This window comes from Eschscholzia californica, unplaced genomic scaffold, assembly GCF_041429995.1.
Source record: "Eschscholzia californica isolate CP2 unplaced genomic scaffold, dmEscCali1.0.p SCAF_4, whole genome shotgun sequence".
In the NCBI taxonomy this organism is placed as follows: Eukaryota; Viridiplantae; Streptophyta; class Magnoliopsida; order Ranunculales; family Papaveraceae; genus Eschscholzia; species Eschscholzia californica.
Window position 1 is genome coordinate 53,891,810 of NW_028238461.1, and position 23,130 is coordinate 53,914,939.

The 23,130-nt window shown below is 38.5% G+C and overlaps 5 protein-coding genes and 1 non-coding gene across 7 annotated transcripts; 2 read left to right on the top strand and 4 right to left on the bottom strand.

Moving 5' to 3' along the window:
• The first annotated feature begins 5,206 nt into the window (after positions 1 to 5,206).
• Positions 5,207 to 6,212, top strand: LOC147546199 (Pathogenesis-related thaumatin superfamily protein). The gene has a single exon (XM_086633863.1). The coding sequence runs from the start codon at positions 5,246 to 5,248 to the stop codon at positions 6,011 to 6,013; it is 768 nt and encodes a 255-aa protein (XP_086489989.1). The 5' UTR covers positions 5,207 to 5,245; the 3' UTR covers positions 6,014 to 6,212.
• Positions 6,213 to 7,762: 1,550 nt separating this feature from the next.
• Positions 7,763 to 9,203, bottom strand: LOC147546200 (uncharacterized). Its single transcript, XM_086633864.1, has one exon. The coding sequence runs from the start codon at positions 9,155 to 9,157 to the stop codon at positions 8,033 to 8,035; it is 1,125 nt and encodes a 374-aa protein (XP_086489990.1). The 5' UTR covers positions 9,158 to 9,203; the 3' UTR covers positions 7,763 to 8,032.
• Positions 9,204 to 10,840: 1,637 nt separating this feature from the next.
• LOC147546201 (ubiquitin-conjugating enzyme E2 7) lies at positions 10,841 to 15,962 on the top strand. Of its 2 annotated transcripts, XM_086636626.1 has the most exons (6): positions 10,841 to 11,669; positions 11,815 to 11,917; positions 12,558 to 12,655; positions 12,744 to 12,844; positions 14,796 to 14,873; positions 15,562 to 15,962. In XM_086636626.1, exons 1-6 carry the CDS (start codon positions 11,621 to 11,623, stop codon positions 15,637 to 15,639), a joined length of 507 nt encoding a protein of 168 aa, XP_086492752.1. In that variant the 5' UTR covers positions 10,841 to 11,620; the 3' UTR covers positions 15,640 to 15,962. The 2 variants fall into 2 exon arrangements, 1 of the variants encoding a protein (XP_086492752.1); XR_015223777.1 differs by lacking the exon at positions 15,562 to 15,962 and having other exon boundaries at positions 11,423 to 11,669; positions 12,744 to 13,663; positions 13,924 to 14,873.
• Positions 15,963 to 18,550: 2,588 nt separating this feature from the next.
• TRNAE-CUC (transfer RNA glutamic acid (anticodon CUC)) lies at positions 18,551 to 18,623 on the bottom strand. Its single transcript has one exon. It is a non-coding gene; the product is annotated as a tRNA-Glu (tRNA).
• A 131-nt stretch (positions 18,624 to 18,754) lies between these two features.
• LOC147546203 (uncharacterized) lies at positions 18,755 to 19,485 on the bottom strand. Its single transcript, XM_086636180.1, has 2 exons — positions 19,138 to 19,485; positions 18,755 to 19,031 (listed from the first exon to the last, which is right to left on the bottom strand). Exons 1-2 carry the CDS (start codon positions 19,447 to 19,449, stop codon positions 18,891 to 18,893), a joined length of 453 nt encoding a protein of 150 aa, XP_086492306.1. The 5' UTR covers positions 19,450 to 19,485; the 3' UTR covers positions 18,755 to 18,890.
• Positions 19,486 to 22,204: 2,719 nt separating this feature from the next.
• Positions 22,205 to 23,119, bottom strand: LOC147546204 (uncharacterized). Its single transcript, XM_086636181.1, has 2 exons — positions 22,776 to 23,119; positions 22,205 to 22,369 (listed from the first exon to the last, which is right to left on the bottom strand). Exons 1-2 carry the CDS (start codon positions 23,088 to 23,090, stop codon positions 22,220 to 22,222), a joined length of 465 nt encoding a protein of 154 aa, XP_086492307.1. The 5' UTR covers positions 23,091 to 23,119; the 3' UTR covers positions 22,205 to 22,219.
• Between the last annotated feature and the right edge of the window lie 11 nt (positions 23,120 to 23,130).

A 23,130-nucleotide genomic window follows, 5' to 3' on the forward strand; every position in this document is an offset into this window, starting at 1 on the left:
TATCTTTGGATCTTATATAATTTATAGTTATGATCCCTTCAGAGAGAAGTTGCTTAACGGTATTATGTCTCCGACGAATGTGTCGAGACTTACCGTTGTACATCTTGCTTTGTGCCAGTGCAATCGCTGCTTGGTTATCGCAGTGTATGTTGATTGCAGGCACCGGCTTTGGCCATATTGGAATATCTTCAAGGAATTGTCGCAGCCATTCTGCTTCTTCCCCTGCTTTATCTAGAGCAATGAATTCTGAATCCATTGTGGATCGAGCAATGCACGTTTGCTTCGAAGATTTCCATGATATGGCAGCCCCTCCCAGTGTAAACACATAACCACTGGTTGACTTAGTGTCGTCGGTATCTGATATCCAATTTGCATCTGCATATCCCTCTAAGACTGCGGGATATGTGGTATAATGGAGTCCGTACTCCTTCGTCTTTCTTAGATACCGTAACACTCTCGTTATGGCGTTCCAATGTGTGTTATTCGGGTTACTCGTAAATCTACTTAGCTTACTAACTGAGTAGGCTATGTCTGGTCGAGTACAGTTCATTAGGTACATCAGACTTCCAATAATCCGAGAGTACTCTAATTGTCTTACTGCGCTCCCTGTATTCTTCATTAAGTGAATACTTGGATCTATCGGAGTATTCGCCACTTTGAGGTCATCTTTGCTGAATTTTTCTAAGATTTTCTCAACGTAATGCGTTTGAGATAGACTTATCCCTTCAGCCGTCTTGGAAACCTTAATTCCAAGAATGACCTCTGCTTTCCCTAAATCTTTCATATCGAAAGTTTTCGAAAGCATCTTTTTAGTTGTATTAATGACATCTAAATTATTTCCCATAATTAGCATGTCATCTACATACAAACATAGAATAACACATCCTTTAGCAGTTACCTTTGTATAGACACATTTATCACATTCGTTGATCTTAAATCCGTTTGATAATAATGTGTCATCAAACTTTAAGTGCCACTGCTTCGGAGCTTGCTTTAGCCCGTATAGTGATTTCACTAACCTACACACTTTCTTTTCTTGTCCCGGAGCTATGAACCCTTCTGGTTGGTTCATATATATCTCTTCTTCGAGTTGTCCGTTTAAGAAAGCGGTTTTCACATCCATCTGATGAATTTCCAGATTATATAAGGATGCTATAGCTACTAACACTCTTATTGAGGTGATTCGACTAACTGGAGAATAGGTGTCGAAATAATCTAACCCTTCTTTTTGTCGGAATCCCTGTGCGACAAGTCTTGCTTTATACTTGTCTATAGATCCATCTGTTTTCAATTTCCTTTTGAAAATCCATTTGCAGCCTAGAGGCTTGCAACCTGGTGGGAGGTCTACTAGCTCCCATGTATGATTTCCCATGATGGATTCTATTTCACTATTAACAGCTTCTTTCCAGAATGGAGCTTCTGGAGTAGCCATTGCTTCTGTGAAAGTCCGAGGTTCATTTTCTACCATATAGGTTAGAAAATCAGGACCAAATGTCTTAGCTTTCTTTGTCCTTTTCCCTCTTCGAGGTTCGAGTGTTGTTTCCTCGATTTCCATATCATATTCTTTAGATGTTTCTAGACTTTCCTCTTCCTCATCTCTTACACGTTTTCTACTTTCAGATGAGACTTCTGAATTCTGTTTGAAAGGAAAGATGTGTTCAAAGAACTTAGCATCTCTCGATTCCAGAATGGTGTTTACGTGTATATCTTCGATTTCAGACTTCTGTACTAGAAATCTATAGGCGCCACTATTTATTGCGGGCCCTATGTATACACAGTCCACAGTTTTAGGTCCTATCTTGACCCGTTTAGGAGGAGGGACTAATACCTTCGCCAGACACCCCCACACTTTCGTGTACTTAAAGGATGGCATCCTTCCTTTCCATAACTCATATGGAATTTTACCGGTCTTTCTATGGGGTAACTTATTTAATAAGTGATTCGCCGATAATATCGCTTCCCCCCACAAGTTCTGAGGTAAACCAGAACTTATCAAGAAAGCGTTCATCATTTCCTTTAAGGTTCTGTTTTTCCGCTCTGCTACACCATTTTGTTGAGGTGTATAAGGAGCCGTTGTTTGATGAACTATGCCATTCTTCGCACATATCTCGGCGAAAGGAGATTCATATTCTCCACCTCGATCACTTCTCAAAGCCTTAATCTTTTTATTAAGTTGAGTTTCCACTTCGGTTTTATAAAGTTCGAACTTATCGACTGCTTCATCCTTACTTCTTAGTAAGTAGACATAGCAAAACCGAGTGGAGTCATCGATAAAAGTGATGAAGTACTTTTTACCTCCTCTGGTTTGAACCATCTTTAAGTCACAAATGTCACTATGAATTAAGTCTAGAGGTTCTGTATCTCGTTCTACAGATTCAAACGATGTCTTGGTCATCTTTGATTCTACACATGTTTGACATGTTCGTTTTGAATCAATTTCGACTTTTGGAATTAACTCTAAGTTCATTAATTTCTTTAATGACTTGTTATTCACATGTCCTAGTCTTTCATGCCAAATATTAAAGGACTCACCAATATAAACTGAATTATTAACTTTATTAATAATAGACGCCTTTGGCGTTACAGAGGTTACATTTAGTTTAAATAACCCCCCACATAAGTAGCCCTTCCCAACATACATCCCATTCTTAGACAGGACGAAGTTGTTTGACTCAAAGACTAGTTTGAACCCATTCTTACTTAGAAGAGAACCAGAAACCAGATTCTTTCGGATATCTGGAGCATGAAGTACATCGTTCAAAGTTACTTCCTTTCCTGAAGTGAACTTCAGAATGATCTTCCCTTTTCCTCTGACCTGGGTGGTTGAGTCGTTTCCCATGAACAGGGTTTCTCCTTCACTTATTTCGTTATAAGAGGAGAAGAGGCCTTTGTCACCACAAATGTGACGAGTAGCTCCGGTGTCGACCCACCACTCTCTCTGGTTGTTAACCAGGTTGACTTCAGATACCACTGCACAGAGGTTCAAGTTCTGAAGTTTCTCAGTCACTTCTTCGGCTTCAGTAACCATAGCACACAGGTTCTGAGTTTCGGTATCTTCTATCAGCGAGGCTTGGTCATTCGGCTTCTTTTGTCTGTTGCCGGTTTTGGAACGACAATCCTTTGCCATATGACCTCGTTTGCCACAGTTGTAGCATAGGCCGAACCTCGTCTTTTTCTTCGGCTTTCCTCCGTCTTTAGACAGATGCTTACGCTTCTTACTCGGACCGGTCTCTACGACGTTCACATTCGAGAGTCTTTCAGAGTTCTTCTCGGCAATGCGACTGTCCTCTTCGATTCGAAGCTTTAGGATGAGTTCTTCAAGGCTCATATCCTTATTCTTGTGGCGGAGATAATTTTTGAAGTCTTTCCACCCCGTGGGTAATTTTTCAATTAGGGCTCGGACCTGGAAAGGTTCATTCGTTATCATGTTCTCTGCCTGTAGTTCCTGTAGGAGACTCTGCAGTTCTTGGACCTGGATCATAACTGGTTTTGAATCAGTCATCTTGTAGTCCAAGAATCGTCCTACGATGAACTTCTTGACACCCGCCTTCTCAGTCTTATACTTATTGATAAGGGTGTCCCACAGTTGTTTAGACGTTTCTATAACCGAATATAGATTATAGAGTCCGTCATCTAGACTGTTCAGGATATAATTCTTGCACAAGAAGTCTTCTTGTTTCCATGCCTCTATTTCAGCGGTACGCTGTGCCTCATCCTCTATTTCTGCATGGGTGGGTCTCTCCTCGGTTAAGTATTTAACCAGACCCAATGTCGTTAGGTAGAACATCATCTTCAACTTCCATCGGTTGAAGTCAGTTCCTTTGAACTTCTCTGGTTTTTCCCCATTATTTGTGTTAGGCGGAATAACTCGCAGAGTGGTTCTTGTTCGTGCCATTTCCTTTTCTGAAACACACAGAAAGTATACCAAATTAATATCTTATAACCAGAGAAATAATAATAAAATGTCTTAAGATTGTTGTTCTCTGGTTATTAATCGATAAGTCGATTTCTCTCTGTCTTGGCTTGATTTAGACAGAGTTTCCTTTCTCTAACTTATAGAGAGATAAACTAATAAAGAATAATTAATATTCCTTCTTTCGGGCTAACCGTGATAGGTGTTAATTTAGTCGAGGCAAGAATAAATTCTCTTTCCTTAAGACATTTTACACCCCCGTAACAGTACCAAACGTTAGGGTGAATGCCTTCGGGATACAACGACTAACCTTTCAGAATTTTAAGATGGTACTTCTATATTCTGAAAGCGGACGAACCTGTGTCAGTATTATGAGCTCTTGGACTAATGCGAATGATCTTCTAGACGCTTCTGAAATTCAAGTTCATTCGAGACTTCTTTCTTCCTTTTCTAGATATTCTAGTCTATCCAGAACCTCTAGAAAAAACTTCTTTAATTAGATATTCTAGGCCAACCAGAACCTCTAATTGTTAGAAGGGAAGAGAAGAAGAGAATGAATTGAATTGATGAAAAATGAAGTGGGTTTGATGGGTTTATATAGGAATTGAATAGGTGTATAATGTCTTTTGGGTTCAAAAGACATAGCTGTTCGAAACCAGGGGCTATAACTGAATATTATAGTCGGTTTGATCTTGGGCCATTGGATCGCGCTTGAAAACGCGGACGGAACGCTGGCCGTCAGATCCGGTTACGCGTGCCCGCGAGAAGCCCGCAGATGAGGCAGCTACCGTTAGATGCTAGCCCGGATCTATCCCGAACGCGGAAAGAACGCCATCTGTTGGATCGCGCGTAAACCCGCGCGATGAACGCTGACCGTCCAGATTGACGCGCGTCCTCTTCGCGCAAATGCCCCCTAACATGACTGTTCCTCTTTGACAGTTCAGTACCTATTTCAACCGTTTTTCGTTCAAACTTTAACCTTGAATTTCTCATTCATCCGGAATCGGATTTGAGTGATTCTTGGCTCTAAATTGTAGAGCTCGACGAGACGAACGCAATGGCGCGTTCCGTTTCTGAGTTTGACGAGTCGGCTCGAGCCAAAATAGGCTCCGATTCCAACACATAATACAAGAATCAAGTAACAGACGAGTAAAACACAACATCAGATGGTTAATCAACTGCACCATCTCCGTTTGATAAAATACAATCATATACAGCAGATAAACGCTTCTCATAAAGAAGACACATTCCACGTCTATAAATATCAACCCCGGAACTCTTCAGTCTTCACCAACTCACGCCCTAGTCTGTCTATCTACTCTCTCTAAAACCATGTCTTCTTCATCATCTGCTACTTTCTCTCTCCTCATTGTCTTATCATCCACTTTCCTAACCCTAAACCTACTCACACTAACTCAAGCTAACTTAATTTTAACAGTTGTTAACAACTGTCCGTTTACGATCTGGCCAGCGATTCAACCCAACTCAGGTCACGACGTTCTTGAAAAAGGTGGTTTCGTTTTACACACCTTAACTCACCGATCATTCCCCGCTCCAACTCTCCACTGGTCCGGCCGTATCTGGGCTAGAACCGGCTGTACTTACCATAACAATCATTTCTCTTGCGCCACCGGTGACTGTGGTGGCCGGTTAGAATGTGGCGGGTTGGGCGGTGCTAGCCCTGCAACCCTAGCACAATTTACCCTACACCATGGTCACAAAGATTTCTCATCTTACTCCGTTAGTCTTGTTGACGGATTTAACGTCCCGATGACGGTGACCCCACACGAAGGACAAGGTACATGCCCTGTGGTTGGATGTAAGGCCGATCTTATAGCCACGTGTCCGGCAAGTTTACAACTGAGAGTGCCGGCGGGTCATGGACCGGTGGTTGGATGTAAGAGTGGGTGTGAAGCTTTCGGTACGGATGAACTTTGTTGTAGGAATCATTTTAACAGTGCTCAGACGTGTAAAGAGTCAAGTTATTCACAGTTTTTTAAGCATGCGTGTCCCGCTACTTTTACGTATGCGCACGATAGCCCATCTCTAAGTCACGAGTGTTCTTCGCCACGTGAGCTCAAGGTCATCTTCTGCCATTGATCAACTTAAAGGTTGATTTTTTTTCTCTGTTTTAGGAATTTAGAAAAAAAAGGGTCAACTTTAGTTTGGTTGATTATGAACCCATTGTATCAGTGTTTTTTTACTTTTTCTGTTTCCGTTTTTAGGTTTTAGTAACGCAGTAGATGTAACGTTTGGGTCTGTTTTTAATGAAGAATATTGGAGTATTATTAATAGCAAATTAATTAGTTGAAGAGCCTCGTGAACTTTCTTACTCCTAAAACTCTGATTTTTTTTTTTCGTAATATTAAATAAATAAAACACAGTAATCTTTGGAGCATATTCTCTCGAAGTAAGATGTCTTTTCAACCTGTCTGGTTGCTTTTGTCGGGTTCTTTTAGTACGGTAATTTGTGAGTATTTTATTGGGTTATTTCTCTAATTGCCCCCAACTTTGTGACTAGCTTCCCGCCTGGCCCCCTACTTTACGAGAAATACTCATATGACTCCCTTCCGTTATAACACAGTCACTCTCTCTCCTCCATCATGTTTTCTCTCTCTGCCAACTCACGCCACATCATCTGTTATGCCCCCTACTTTACGAAGGTGTCCTTCGCCGGAGTAGTTTTAGAGAGAGAGAGAGGGAGAGAGTCGCCGGCCGGAAATTTGACCTGCCGACGACCTCTGCTGGAGAAGGTGATGAGGTGGCGTAACAAATGATGTGGCGTGAGTTGGCAGAGAGAGAAACACATGATGGAGGAGAGAGAGTGACTGTGTTATAACGGAAGGGGGCCATATGGGTATTTCTCGTAAAGTAGGGGGCTAGGCGGGAAGCTGGTCACAAAGTTGGAGGCCATTAAGGAAATAACCCAATTTTATTTTCGGCCAACGTTTTTAAAATTTTAAATGGAATATGCAAAATTTTGAAAATTTTCTGAGGAAACATATTTTATGGAGAATATAGTTCAAAATTAAAAAACTCTCCACCTCACCTCACTCTCCCTCCACCTCACCTCACTCTCCCTCCACCTCACCTCTCCCACCATTCTCTATGTCTTCTCCGACTAGGTCCCCGACTGGAAAAATTTCGTCCGACGACCTAGAAAGATAAAAGAAAAAAAAGTTCACTCTCTCTCTCTCTAGAAACTCCGGCGAAGGGGTTTTCCTTCGTCGAAGTTCCGGCCTGTTGAAGAAAGTAATTAAATACTCATTGGAGAAAAGAATTAAATGTTATATAATCGAGATCTATGTATAAGATTTCAATATACACTCTCCAATTACTCTGTGGTAAGTGGACTTACAAATTACAACCCAAAATGGGACAGTGTGCTTAGACAATGGTACTTTTTTCTCAAATCTATTATGGGAGCTTGGTGTTCTTAACTTTGTGAAGAGCTATAAAGAACTAAAGATCTTATAGAAAGTCAACAAATTTCCGCTTTTGAAGGTTAACCCACCATAATATATACTCTACTTCAATTTTATGACTTACCCACACCATGAACTTTTCTTTTTTATTGTGGGGAAAGAGCAAAAGAGAGCAATTGAAATTGTGTGATACCCATTTCACAAATTTCCTAGCTATAACCTTTTAGGAATCATTGTGCTATTGCAATTTTAGAGAAAGATGTTTCACTAAATGACTAACCTAAATATAACAGTAATGTTTGTCCATAGATCATATTTGTACTTAGTTAAAGGTAGGAAGTTTAAGGCAAATACATCTTATTAAACATATATATATATATATATATATTCTTAAAAAAATGTTGACGTACCAAAAATATAAGCATTCCCAAAAACAATAACACCAATATATATTTATACCATAGAACAACAAAGCCTATACCTTAGTCTTTCAATTAACACACAAATAACCTTGAATAGCAATCGATAATTAAGTTATTAGCAACACTTTTTTCTTATTAAACTAGATGCTCACAATACATCCCACATCTACATAATAATAATATGAATAATGAGACTATATGTCTCTAATTTTCCTTGTAGTCGTCAAAAGGAACTTCCTACAAGGTTAATGACATCAATTTGATCAATAATTTTATGGAACATAGCCACCATGACCTCCTCCTCCCCCACTACCACCACCTCCACCTCCACCATACCCACCTCCATGCTCACCTCCCACTCCATATCCACCACCACCGCCACCTCCAGAGCCACCGCCGCCCCCGTACACACCTCCAATGCCTGCACCGTATCCGCCGCCACCACCAGATCCTCCACCACTGCCGTATCCAGCCCCATGGTCTCCCCCGCTACCATAACCAGAGCCTCCTCCAACACCACCTCCAGTACCATATCCAGGACCATGTTCGCCACCAATGCCATAACCAGAACCACTACCGCCTCCACCTCCACCTCCACCTCCAGTACCGTATCCAGCACCGTGTTCACCTCCAATACCATACCCTGCACCACCCCCATTACCGCCCCCACCTCCAGAACCATATCCTGCACCATGTTCCCCTCCAGCACCGTAACCTACACCACCCCCATTGCCACCACCTCCTCCTGCACCATATCCGACACCATGTTCACCTCCAGCACCATAGCCCGAACCCCCACCGTTGCCACCTCCACTACCATACCCTGCACCATGTTCACCTCCAGCACCATATCCAGCACCACCACCACCGCCAGTGCCACCTCCAGTACCATATCCTGCACCATGTTCACCTCCAACACCATAACCAGCACCACCACCATTACCTCCTCCAGTGCCATATCCAGCACCATGGTCTCCTCCAACACCATAGCCAGACCCTCCACCATTACCTCCTCCACCACCACCTCCATAACTTCCACCATGCTCAATTCCACCACCATAACCAGCACCACCTCCGCTACCTCCACCACTACCATAACCAACTCCATGTTCCTCTCCTACACCTCCATAATTACCCACAACACCATGACTACCACCAGCTCCATAACCACTACCACCACCAGAGCCTCCACCACCACCGGAGCCCCCTCCTTCAACTCCCCCATAACCAGAACCACCTCCACTACCAATGCCATGACCTGCACCATAACCACCAGCACCCACCTCAAGATTGAGAAGGGTTCTAGCTGCTGAACATAAGCCTAGACCCAAGAAAAATAGCACAAAGTAAACATGACTAGTACTACTAGCAACTCTATGAGAAGCCATAATGAACATGCAATAAGAGAAGTGTGGGTTTGTTTTTGTGATGAATTTTTGGTAAGAGAATTAGGGTGGTATATATAGAGATGGAGTTGGAGCAAGAGTGAGGTCCAAAACCGCGTTATGTTGTGATTATGGAGTGGTTGGATTGCACATGTCTTTGATGATAAGTTTCATTATGCATATACATACATGATTTCATACATTACCCACTCACCAAAACTCTCTCTCTCTCTCTCTCTCTCTCTCTTACTCTCTCTCTCTTAGTAGTGAGATTTTGCTGTCCTCCATATCTCACTTTAGGGTAATGCAACTATCCCCACTTTTTTCATTCTTTTGAAAGCTAGAAACCCAAATTCAACTACTATACATGTAGCTTTTCCACATCTATAAATTTCATATTGGGTTATGTACTTATGTCTGATCATATAAGATACTAAGTTTCATTCTTAATAGGTTAGATGTAAGTGAAAACTTTTTATTAAGATTGTCCAATAAAATGAGAAATTTCTACTCTCTCTAGGTACAAATATAGAAGCATTTACTCTATACATAGCACCCTAATTATAGCATAAATGTTCTTTTCCTTAAAACAAATACAACATCTTTGACAATATTTACAATGACGTCTAAACGAAATCAAACCTTGTGACAACGTTTCGTACTATAATACATTTCTACTCTATAAATATCAAAATATTGTGAATCTTCAATTTTCTTCATACTTTTGATGTCAAAACTTTGCAATTTGAATAGATTTTTTTGGTGAACTTGAAAATATTTAAGTGAATTCAAGTATACTAATCTAAGTATGTGATAAAGAGTAGATTAATGAGATCTTCATTTTATAAAATCAATGAAAAATGATTAATTATATTATTATAAAATATATATACTCCATAAACAATGTGATATATCTCCCACTCACTTTTAATTGTCTTATTCCTAGACGAAAAGATATGGGCCCGGTTCCCCCCAAACACAGTTGACTCTTTCATAGACTCGGTCTCTTCCTACCTAGACGACGTCAGTGAGCCCTGTTACAAACTTGGAACCCATCAAAAGCCCACTTGTGCCTGGCAAGTCAAGAGACAATCCCATTTACTTGCTCTTATTTGTTAGGGTTTGATGGTGTCTATATTTGAGTCTTATGTATTCTAGTCACACTACTTTAAATGAGTTTGACGAAAAAAAGTGTGAATTTTTTTTTATGTATGAACGTTCGACTTATACACCATAAAATTATTGTTATATGAGGCAAAAAGCCATCGTAAAAAAATATTCAGAGCATACTATAGTAGTCATTTGTTTTTTAGAGTCATAAAGAGAATAAGAACTCCTTAATTTGAGAATTCCTTCTAGGACGCTATATCGATTGTGATTTTCCATTCCAACAGTAGTAAAAGTTAGATAAACCCTAATTTCAAATTGTTTCGTTCTCTGAACACAAGGTAAGAAAGTAAACAATCAACCATTTAAAATCATATCTCTTGATTTGATAAACCCTAACCTTACATTTTATTTTTGTTGAAAGGATCCCTTACCTTACATCGAACAGGGACAAGTACTAGAGAACCTAACCTAAAAAACTCAAGTAGATGAGCCTTTAGTCTAACAGATGTGCACCTTTTCAAAACAAATAAAGATTAAAGAGGTCCTATGGTTCATTCTCAAGAGTCACATGGCTACAATTATATCATGCCACTTATATACTTTCCATTTTCTTATGTGGGTGTTTCATTCTGTCTTAGCATTCTTCGTGCGCCTCAGACTCTATTGGAACTTTACCTGGCTTCGAACTGAGCAATTTGACGCCCATATATCATAAACCGCAAAAACTCTACCAAGTCCGTGATGTTCAAACACGTCATAGATTAGGTCCAGTCGGAACATCATCCGGCTGGTGAAGGTTGTAAAAGAGAGCAAAAAGGAGAGGCGCCTACATAGGCACCATTTTAATATATGGTATGGAAATGCACCCACCATTTTTTTTTTGTTATATACACTCACATATTATGGCAATCGTGAATAAGCTGCAGAAAAACGGAAGATGATAATTTACTGTGGACTAGTTCATCAAATTACGCTGTCACCAACCCTCAATTCTTCAAAAATACTAGTAAGATTGGTTAGGTGTCGTCTTTGAAGCCCGAATTTAAGAATTAAAGGTATCGATTTTCTCGAGATATGTAATTATCCAGATCTATATATGATCAGAAGTATAGCGCACGCATGCGGGAAAAAAGAAGAGGGTTTTAGATCAGATCAAATCTATCAATTCCCTCGATCTCTCTTTCTTTACTTTAAGAGAGAGAAACTAGAGAGAGAGAGAGAGAATAAATAGGTTCTCTGAATAGCCGAGTGGTCGGCCAATAATTCACTTTACGCCTCTCTCTGGTTCACTCCTATTTCGCCTTTACCGATCCACCTCCCCCCTTTCTCTATCTCTCTCTACCGCGGTGGTTGAAACGCTCTCCGATGGCCGGAGATACTCAAGCAAGCCTTCTTCTTCAAAAACAGCTTCGAGGTTAGATCGAATTCTATCTCTTCTTTCCTGCTTCCATATTGATTATTGATTGAATCGGTTTTTTAGGGTTTTGATTTGAATTTATACTCAGATTTTATTGATTCTTCGTTTAATCGGTCTGTGATTAAAAAAACTGTTTATGCAGATCTTATGAAGCATCCTGTTGATGGATTCTCTGCTGGTTTGGTTGATGATAGCAATATCTTTGAATGGAGCGTGACGATTATTGGACCTCCAGATACTTTATAGTTAGTATTCTAATTCTATTTCTTACTGATTAGGGTTAAAGATTTAATCTTTTTCACAACATGTTCCTTTTCCTATTGTTGAAGTTTGAAATTATGCTTTTTAGTCGATGTTTATCTTTTCAATTCTTGATTTGATTGAATGAAATTTGGTCAATTTTATATGTGATTTGTGTAATCCTGGCTGAATTTGTGATGATAGGTTGAAGGTTTTGAGAAAAGATATATTTTTAATTGGTTCTTTGAGTTATTGATCCTTTTCATTACCTTTATATCTTTTCTTGCTCAATGGTCTTAAGCTTTCATATGCAAAACTAGTAAGGGGATATATTCCTCTTTTTTTTTTCTATTCTCTTGCTTCAAAATATCAGAGAATCACAGCTTAAGGGGTTGACAAATTTATGTTATGTTGCATCAATTGCAATTTTGTATTCCTGTTCTTACCCTGCTCAATATCTTTGGGCTTTGTTCATTCTCTTGTTATTTGTTTTGGGTGTTTGATTATTTAGGTATTGCTTGAGGTGATAAGTTATATTGTTTGACATTAAGTATGCAGTGATTTAGGCTAGTTCTCTTACCGTCTTCTTTGCAAATACTGTTAAGTGATATACCTAGTAACATGATTGGAGTTGCTCTTTTGTAGTGATGGAGGATATTTCAACGCTGTCATGACCTTTCCGTCCAATTATCCTAACAGCCCTCCATCAGTGAAATTCATTTCAGAAATGTGGCATCCTAATGGTAATAACTCCTCTCATGGATCGATTCGACTGTTTATTCCGTGTTTCCATTTGATTGAAATATTTCTTGACTACTTTATTAACTGCAGTCTATCCGGATGGACGAGTTTGCATATCTATTCTTCATGCTCCTGGTGAAGACCCAAATGGCTATGAGCTTGCAAGTGAGCGTTGGACGCCTGTTCATACGGTATGCATAAATAAATTGTTCTTTGTTTTGTCCATCATTATCAGGATATTGCATTTATGCTGGGAGAACCACATAGTTTTTTTCTTGCATATCCCTAGCAAGGAATGAAACTTCGGTTTCGGTAGAAGTTTCGGTAAGTCCAAAAGTGGAAACGTTTCGTGGAAACGTTTCGGTCAGGTGGAAATGTTACAAATTTTTGGAAGTGATAGAAATACGATTTAGTTGTTTACAAGACTCTTTAACCATTATTAAGCACATATGGGTCAACAATAACAAAAAAGTAGTGGATTTGTAACATAACTTGTTAGTTGGAGAAGTAATCTTCAATCTCACACTTAGATCGGGGGTGGAGTTGAATATATTTGACTTCCAAAGTTATTTTAGGGGGTAAATTACTATACTAAACAATTATGTTGACTTGAAAATAAAAAATGACTGACCAGAATACAAAAGATAGTTATATAGGCGCTCCGCATAAGTGTTAAAAGCACCTCTTTCCTACACCCACGAAAATGTCTTGATGGGCGTTTTTAACACTTCAAGTGGGTGCTTTTAAAGTTCCTCTAGAAAACATAACATTAGGGTTTCGTAGAGACCCTTCTTCCTTCTTCTCTGCCGCTCTTTCTCTCTCTAAGATTTCTGAAGTGATGAAGAACACGAATCTCTTTAATTTTTTTGCCGTTCCAATCAAGGAGATGACAAGTATAGTAACCAAATGAAGAAGGGAATCGACCAAAAATGTTACTTTTGTTGAACGGATTTGGTATTTTTCGGTCTGATTTCGAATATTTTGAAGTTTCAACCAAAATTTCGGTTAATGTCGGACCAAGGTTACCAGATACTCTCCTCCACCCTACGTACCGCGTACCCGATTCACCGTACCCGAATTTCGTACCCTTTTTGGGTGGGTTTCGTCTACCTAATTTGAAAAACCGAAATATTTCGACCATTTCGGTCGAAATATTTCGAGATTTGATTCCAATTCCCTAGTTATTTTCACTTTCAGCAGCATTAATTAACCACATATAACTCTATTCTTCTAATGGAACATCAGCAGCATTAATTAACCATATATAAAGTGTACAAAATAAGTAAAAACTCATTGTAAATCTTCCATGTCTACATTAATTATTGATTTATGTAGACTTCCAATATTCTCATAAAATCCAGTTTGCCTAAAGTTAAAGCTGAGTACCATCTCTTAAGACAGGCTTCATCCTCCCTTCCATATAGCCCGCAAGGAACGAGCTCATTTAAATCCTTCAGCATCTCGAGCTATCCCAAAAGAATCAGCAAAACACGAAATCATCTACTATGCCCAACTGGCTCCTTATAGCATATGGCATGCTTCTTGCAATCATATGAATTTTCTACTTATGATGACTTGTTCATCATGAATTGAATTACAATCAAATTGCTTTGGGTCAGTTACCACTTACCAATAAGGCAATTTACGGATAAAGTGGCAATAAGATATATAATTCTTTGGGATCAAAGGTTTATGGTCACGTTCTCCTTTGTTACAACATTTTTTTCTTATTAATTGAGTTTTCGTTAACCCTATCTTCCGAGTACAGACTTCAGAGAGCCTTCTGAATTGGAATTGAATCCAAAATTGGAAAGACAGTTTAATTGACGTTATTAACTGCATGTTGCAAGGAGCAGAATGGAAAGCCAAAGTACAGTTTGCCTGTTTAGGATTTATCAAAGCTGCGTGCGATAGTTCTTAACTAGGGAGTATTAATTCACCATTTGTTGGTCAAGTAATTTTGTTAACTCTAAACTGATACACTTATAACCTTCTTCCTTTCGGTTACACCTTGAAGACTAGAATGAGAAAAGGTCAAGTGGGGAAAATGTTCTTGCGCATCGTCATATCATTATAGGCATACTTTTTACTTATCCTCATGTGTTTCATCATTTATAGTGTGCTGAAATTATTTAAATGCAGGTGGAAAGCATTGTTTTGAGCATCATCTCCATGCTTTCAAGTCCTAACGACGAATCTCCTGCAAATATTGAAGCTGCGGTGAGTTTTAAAACTTGCTTTCACTGCTATTTTCTGGGTCTTCCTCTTTATCCTCTTACCTTGCTTCCATGTGATCTATGAACTTAATTTGTCTCATTCCTTCTTATTGTAAAGTGGTAACCGGCTTTTATATTTTAAACGTATCTTTAGCAAGTTATTGACAGAAGTGAAGTTAATATGTAATGAACAGAAAGATATTTTTTCCTTTGCATGATTCCTTGTTAGATAGATATCCTTGATCCTAGTCTGACTCGTAATATTTCAGTCGGAGTGGTATTGTTAAATAAAACGAAATTAGGTAGTTAGTTTTGCCCCTACATCGGAACAGGTAGATATCCAGCTAAGAGGTACTGATCTCTTTCTTTGGAAATCAAAACTAGAGACAGGGTCAACTGCATCAGTGCAATTTTTTTTTTTGAAAATGCATTAGTGCAAAATTGAGTTACTATTCCTAAGAACTGTGATTAACACAAGATTTAATAATGTCTGAGTTATGGAAGCTGCTTTAGTAATATGCATCACATCACTTATCTTGGTACTTGAGAAAACCTTGGTTGGGGTTTAATCACAAATTCTGAGTGGTTTATTTTTCTACATGATAAGGTTTGAAAATGACAACAGTGGCACTTACCTTGCATCATTCATAGTTATGAGATATTGATATTATGTTTGCCGCACTGACTTGCAGAAAGAATGGAGGGAGAGGAGAGATGATTTCAAGAAGAAAGTGAGGCGTATCGTGAGACGATCACAAGAGATGTTCTGATTCCCGTCCTTAACCAGTGCTGCAACGCCGACTCGCTTGGGTTTCCATCTCTAATGGGAGTTTTATGAGAGAGAAAATGATGTGTTGCTGAGCTGGTATTGGAGTAGAGTCGATTTACTACATGGAAATCTCAGTCTTATCTCTTTTATGTTTCTTGCTTATTTCTCCTCGTCTTAGAAAAAGGGTGGGGGGTAGTGTCTTTTCCCTGGGTTGGACAAATGTAAGTTGTGGGAATTTGGAGATGGGATTGTGTTTAAGTACCTTATACTTTGTTAACTGGTTTATGCAGTTTATTGCCAGAAAAAGTTAGAACTGGTTAATAAGTTATGTCCCCTTTTTTTTTTGTTATCTTTGAGAGTTTTGAGTTGAAATGTTAATATTACAGGTAAAATAGGCCCTCCTCCCCCTGATCTCCAGTGGCTGTCTAATTGTAAAAGCTGGTCTTACCGTAACCGTTGTACAAGTTCCTCCGCAGTACAGTTTCCGAAAGTGGCTGAGTAGATCGAACCTGCTTATAGGCTTGGGGTCTGTGACGTAAAGCTGGGTATTCCAAGGAAGGTTTGACCAGAAACCCTCCTAGAGTGTTTGAGGGTTTGAACTCCATGAGAAAGGAGAGACAGAAAGACACGAGATAGAAAAGAGAGGAGAGAAACAGAAGAAAGAAAGATCAATGATGGTGGTGAAATCTACTCAAAATTTTGTATTACAGAAATATTTCTGTGGCTTTTTGTTATGGGTTGAGCCGATCGCAACCGACAATTTTTTTTGTTGGTTCGATTGCCTTTTCCAGTAGTTGGCTGGTCCAACCTCGTAATATTATGAGTCCTTCCAAAACCCTCATAATATTATGAGTCACTCCAAAACTCAGCGGTCGATTCTCATTACAGGTTGAATCCATAACTCGATGAGATCCTTATTAAGAGAAAATATAGTTTGTAGGATTCTAAGACGTATGAATGTTGTATAATAGTTATGAATTGAGCACTTTTTATCCTCATTTGTAGGATAGTTCCTAGGACTTCCAAGACGTATGAATGTTGCGTGATAGTTATGAATTGAACACATTATATCCTCGTAAGCAAATGATATATCAGGACCATCTACAACATTCATTTTTTTTTTCTTTTTTGAATACTGACTACAATGGTCAATACAAAGACATTGATACATTGATAAAATGTGATAAGTACGATAACTGTCTAGCTACTACTGGCCTAAAGCTCCACGAATTAATGGCCTAAAGCCCGACAAATGTTTTTTGAGAAATCGGCAACGATCTACGTTAGTCACTTAGACGTTACAAGACATTGATACATTATGAAGATGTGATGAACACGATAACCGCATAATTTAAACCATAATGAAAGAGGTCTAAAACCTGACAAATTTATTATAATATTTACTTTATATATTGCTTAAATTACATGAGATAAATCTTGATGGGAAACTGCTTGCACCGAGACTCGATCCCACAACCTCATGGGCTTAAGAGGGGTGTCCAACCGTTACACCAAAAAGTGGTGGACTAAAACCCGACGAATTAAATGATCTAAAACCCACATAAACTACTTTATTTATACCCAAATTTAATATTCCTGGATTTACACTTTTCCATGGATCTGTATTTACACTTCTCAGTGGAATAGAACTTGGGACCTCCGCATTACGAAGTAGATGCATTGACCAACTGGACTACCAATTGTTGGCTACTGTTAATGTTGTTTAAAAGGTCATGCCAACCAGGGACTGTACATGCCGGGCGAGTTATCAGGCCGCGCCTAGCCAACCGAGGTTGGAATAGTCCAGGACGGGGCCTCAAACCGGGTGGGATATACAAGGGCCCAGTCCGGAACCGGGTATAGACCAAGACGGGTCGGGTCAGCCCGGTTTTATGTAATTTAAAAAAAAAACTCTAAAACAACATAATTTAAATAAAAAATATAAATAAATATATGGTTTATTTTGAAATATATAATCCATAGTTCAGAAATGATTTTCTTGTAATATTTTTTAGGAATAAATTTAGGTTGATTTTATGAGAGAAAAATAAATATGGCAAGATTTAGAAATGATTAGTTAATAGGATATGATTTACTTAAAACAAGTTTAGAAAAGATTTTTTTAGAAGTTATTTTTGAAAATAATTAATAGAGAACGATTTACATAAATAAGTTTTTTTTTGTTGAACTTACATTTTAGGAAAAAAAAAGTTGAAAAGATTTTTGGGAAACGATTTAGAAGTTACTTTTTGAAAATAATTAATAGAAAATGATTTACAAAAATAATTTTGGAAGACTTTTTGAAATTATTTTATGAAATTGATTTTAGAAATTACTTTCTAGAAATAATCAATAGAGATTTACGCAAATAAGTTAATAAATTTCGGAAAAAATATTATGTTGGGAAGATTTTCTGATCGGGCCTGGGCCGTCGTTAGTCGTTACGTCGCGAAAATGTAATAAACACGATAACCGCCTAATGACCGTCGGTCGACTACGATCCACGTTAGTCGTTACGTCGCGAAGATGTAATAAACACGATAACCGCCTAATGACCGTCGGGATTACGATCCACGTTAGTCGTTATGTCTCGAAGATGTAATAAACACGATAACCGCCTAATTTAAACCAAGAATGAAAGAGACTTAAAGCCCAACAACAAAGAAGTCTAAAACCCGTCAAATTATTACTAACTTATATTCCATAAGATAAATCTTGCACCAAAGGATGGCAAATAGCTTCCATCGTTGCTCCAGAGGCTAGTGGACGACACTCAAGTATCCCAAATGAGTGGGTTATGATTTTACCACTGCAGCCATCAAAACATATATATTTTTTTTTTGGGTTAAGATATTTTATACTCATTAGAAGCACAAAGAGAATGCATGCTTGCACAAAAATAAAAATGGTTATTCCGTTGCCGGGACTTGAACCCGGGTCTCTCGGGTGAGAGCCGAGTATCCTGACCAACTAGACTACAACGGATCATGTTTATTAAAACAAAATGTAATTAATTATTCTTTAATTATTAATAATCCCTCCCGGAAAATCTAATGTCTTGACTAGACAACTAAAATTAAAGGAAGAGGTATTATCATACACAAGCAAGCAACCACTGAGAGTCTGAGATAGGATTTCAACAACAACACCAACACACAGGAAAAAAAAAAAAGAATGTAATGATTGAATATGCACATATTGCTTGCTCTATGAAGCACCTTTGACACTTTCTCAAACTGTAGCCCATAAAGATTAGCAATGAGAGGAAGGTGAGTTGACATAACTTCCCATCCGCACAACAATCCCATCAATATCTCTTACGTACCCAACTTTCTGTCCCCACACTTTCTCCTCAGGTTCATGCACCGCTATCGCTCCATTCTCCACCGCCCTCTGCCACCCCCCAAAATGTCAATATTATATATTACACACTAGAGAAGAGAGACAAGAGAATTATTAGATCTAGAGAGAGAGAGAGAGATAGATAGATAGATATAACCTTGTAAGCAGCATCAACGTCTGCATAAGCAAAGCAAACCTCAACAGGAGGTCTAACTTGATGATGACCACGACCATCATGTTGTGATGGATTAACAACAACTTGTCCAGTTATATCATCTGTTTCATGCTGATGGGTAGGTGTAAAAGCTATTGTGGTTTGACCACTTTCAAGTTCTCCCCATTTATGAGATTCATCTAATCTTCTAACACTAAACCCAAATGCCTTTGAATAAAATGTTAATGATTTCTCTACATCTTTCACATAAACAACTGTATATGCAAATGCTCCTTTCAATACTTGGCTTCCCATTTATTATTATTATGGATTGTTTTCCTATATATATATATATGCTCTATTTAATTTGATGATGTTGATTGAAATGATCTTTTAAAGGTTGGGTTTTTGTTGGGCGAGAAACCTTAGGATCTTGAACGAATTGATCAGTTAGAGAGAGAGAGAGAGAGACGTGGTAGACATGCATTTTGTGTACAAGCCATCTGTGAATTGAAGTCACTCTCAAACCACCATCTGTACCTATGTCCTATAACGACATTACGGGTTCACTTAACGTAACCTGTACCCTAACCGGCTAACCCAACCCACTTTATTTTCAGCCCGGTTGTATAGCCGGACCTAGGGGCGGAAATTATGCGCATGAGTCCGAACCCCACTCACAAGCACCCGAGCTCATCGAGGGCCATGGACGCCCGCACCCATTTCGGACACAACACACCAAGTTTTGGTGGTCAGGCACGGGTTTAAACTTCTACCCTAGCACCTGCTCGTGTCCGCACTCACTTAACGTCACCGATGATAACCGACTAAATTACATCAACATTTTGGGTTGATGAAGCCCAACAGTCCATGTTGGTAGGCCTAGTTGAGATGGTAAACATTATGTTTAAGGACAATCATACTTACCCACGCATTGCTTTGCAATGGCCCAAGAAAATTTCTGGTGGGTTAGTGAAGTGTTTGGCTCTGAAGACGTGAGTTTTTTCAATGTGGGATTAAATTCCTAAACGAACAACACAAAAAAACTTCTAGTTCTGTCCCACATTGTCTCTTAGAAAGGTGTTTGGAGACTTATAAATAGAAAGGAAGAAGTGAGTTTTTTCAAGTCATGGATTTACCCGCTACCCACCCGCCCATATCAGAATTACCTGAGCTTCTTAATGGGCTTGGGCAGATAAATTTCAAAATTGTCCGTCCGGTTGACATGCTTACCTAATAACCTTTGAAGTTTGGTGCTCGACTTGATGCTTCAAGTGGCCATGGACGCTCATACCCGCCCGATTTCCGCCCTAGGCCCATATGATTTTCACGCTAGGTATATAATATGATTGGAGGTTTTATAGCATCCAAACGAGTCAGAGGCAATGTTTTTATCTAAAATTTGTCCAAAACAAGTAGACTGAGTATCTATGATTCGACATTGTCCAAAATTGAGGGTGTTTATAACAACTTCTTATTTCTCTTTTTGCAGTAAAAAAATTGTCAGGCGGAGTTCAAGCTGTAATTCTGACCGACGACCTTTATTTTTTCTCTTCCTTCTCCTCTTCTCTAGCTCTCTTAACTCTCAAATAAAAGGGCTCCCCTTTGCGGGAAGTCTAGAAAACTAAGCCTTGTTTTTTTTTCTTAATTTATGAAGGTTTGCCGCTTGGAGATTGCCGACCGACAACGATCTAACGCCGTCAATAATGTCACTAGGTCAGGAAAGACAAAGGGATTGCCTCCTATATGTACATTGCCTTTAACTATTTTAGGAATTGCATTTAACAAACCTGAATTTAACAAATTATGACATTACCTATAAAACCTCCCTATTATCAGACACAAATCTACCGTATACACTTTCTTTTATGTGGGCTCGAAGATTGATACGTCTTTAACCCATGACATTGATACATCACGAACAATATTACATTAGTAATTTAATAAAGGGTCCAAGGATTTTAGATCCAAAATAAAATTCAAAAAAGGATTAAGGTCTAATCTTCTCAAAAAATACGATTTTAATCCTTTTCCCTTTTGGAAGAAATATTGTTGATACATTATGTGTTATGTATGACACATATTAAAGAAATGAAATAGAGTATGAAACTTTAACAATAATAACACGCACATATTAAAAAAATAAAATAGAGTATGAAACTTTAACAATAAATAACACGTTACTTATGAAACAAAACAAGAATCAATAAACAGAAAACACTGTAACTTTGACATCTAGACATACTTTAACTATATACTAAATGCGTTTTATTGTAGAAATATACATAATTGATACTAAATAACGTGTATATTACGAAACAGATGGTAAGTTTGAAATCAATCGGAAAAAGCTGAAAAAAAGAGAATTTTGGATTGATTTTCAAAAATGTTTTTTTTCTTATATAAAAGGTTATTTATAATGGGTATTATGATTTAATAGAAATGGTAGAGATCTATTTTTCTTATAGAGATGGATCAATTTGAACTAAATATCTATTATAATTATTATCTTGACTTAAAGTTTATATTAATACAAGAGTGAACTAAATGTGTGTAAGATTTTTGTATTAGGAACTCAAAAATTATTTAATAAACGCAATAACAACTATCTCAAAACATCTTAGAGACTAGGTGATAGAAAAACTCTTAAAATCATCTTTCAGACATATATACTCATTTATTCATATTTCTATCTTATTTATACTCAAATTCAATATATAATGAATTTTTTACTTCTAACCTTACGATATGGAGAGTAAGTATCCGACCACTACACTCAGGGGTGGTGATGCAGAGGAGGTAACCAACCAACCATGACACTAAGTGCTAGTGAAAGTCCCATGCACGTACGAAAAAAAAAAAATCAAACATTGGTTTGGTTTTTCATGAGAAATAAACAACATTTAGTTATTAAGTTTGCAGTTTTGCATTGTTACTTCCATTGTCATTCTAGATTGTATATACATAACGTCTGCTTACTTACTGATATAACTTAAGAGAGAAAAAGAGAAATTACATGTAGCTATAAAGAACTAAAACGATCATAATAATACTTTAATAGTGACTCTGGGACTTAAATGGAAGATCACTGGTGAGAAGCTTGAGGAGGCGATGAGTCGAGAGAACTTTCCATGCGAACTACGATCCCATCAATATCTCTTACGTACCCAATCTTCTGTCCCCACACTTTCTCCTCCGGTTCATGCACCGGAATAGCTCCATTCTCCACCGCTCTCTGCCACCACCATTCAAATACTCAATATGCAAAATAAATGAGAAATTTTATTCATCCTTCATTTTGGCCTCTCCCCGGCCATCCGCTGATGTGGCGATATATAAGCTAAGTATATTTTCTCACCACAGGGGAACCGAAACGGTTGGTGTGAAAAGGGGCGTGAATTGCCACCCACCCTTGGGTTCACGTTGATTTCATCAAGAGAGAGAAAGTGGCTGTGAATCCAAGAGGTGGTGGCAATTCACGTCCCTTTTCACGCCAAAATTTGTCCCCCGATCTTTTTCTCACCACTCTCCACGCTCACCACACTCAAGTGATATGTCGCCACAGGAGGGTTGGGGAGGGACCAAAATAGAGGGAATAGAGTTTTTGATACTATAAATGTTCATTTCTAACAATAACTAACCTTGTAAGCAGCATCGACATTGGCATAAGCAAAACAAACCTCAAGAGGGGGTCTGATTTGATGACCATGTTGATAAATTGGAGTAACAACTTGTCCAGTTATATCGTCCGTCTCGTGCTGGTGTGAAGGTGTAAAAGCTATGGTAGTTGAACCAGTATCAAGCTCTCCCCATTTATTTGACTTATCAAGTCGACGAACACTAAATCCGAATGCATTTGTATAGAACGATAGAGATGTTGCTACATCTCTTACATACACCACTGTGTATGCAAACGATGGCTTCAACCCTCCTCCTAATTCATCATGTCTTTCCATTTCTAAACCCTAACTACCTAATAGTAGTATTTGATTATGT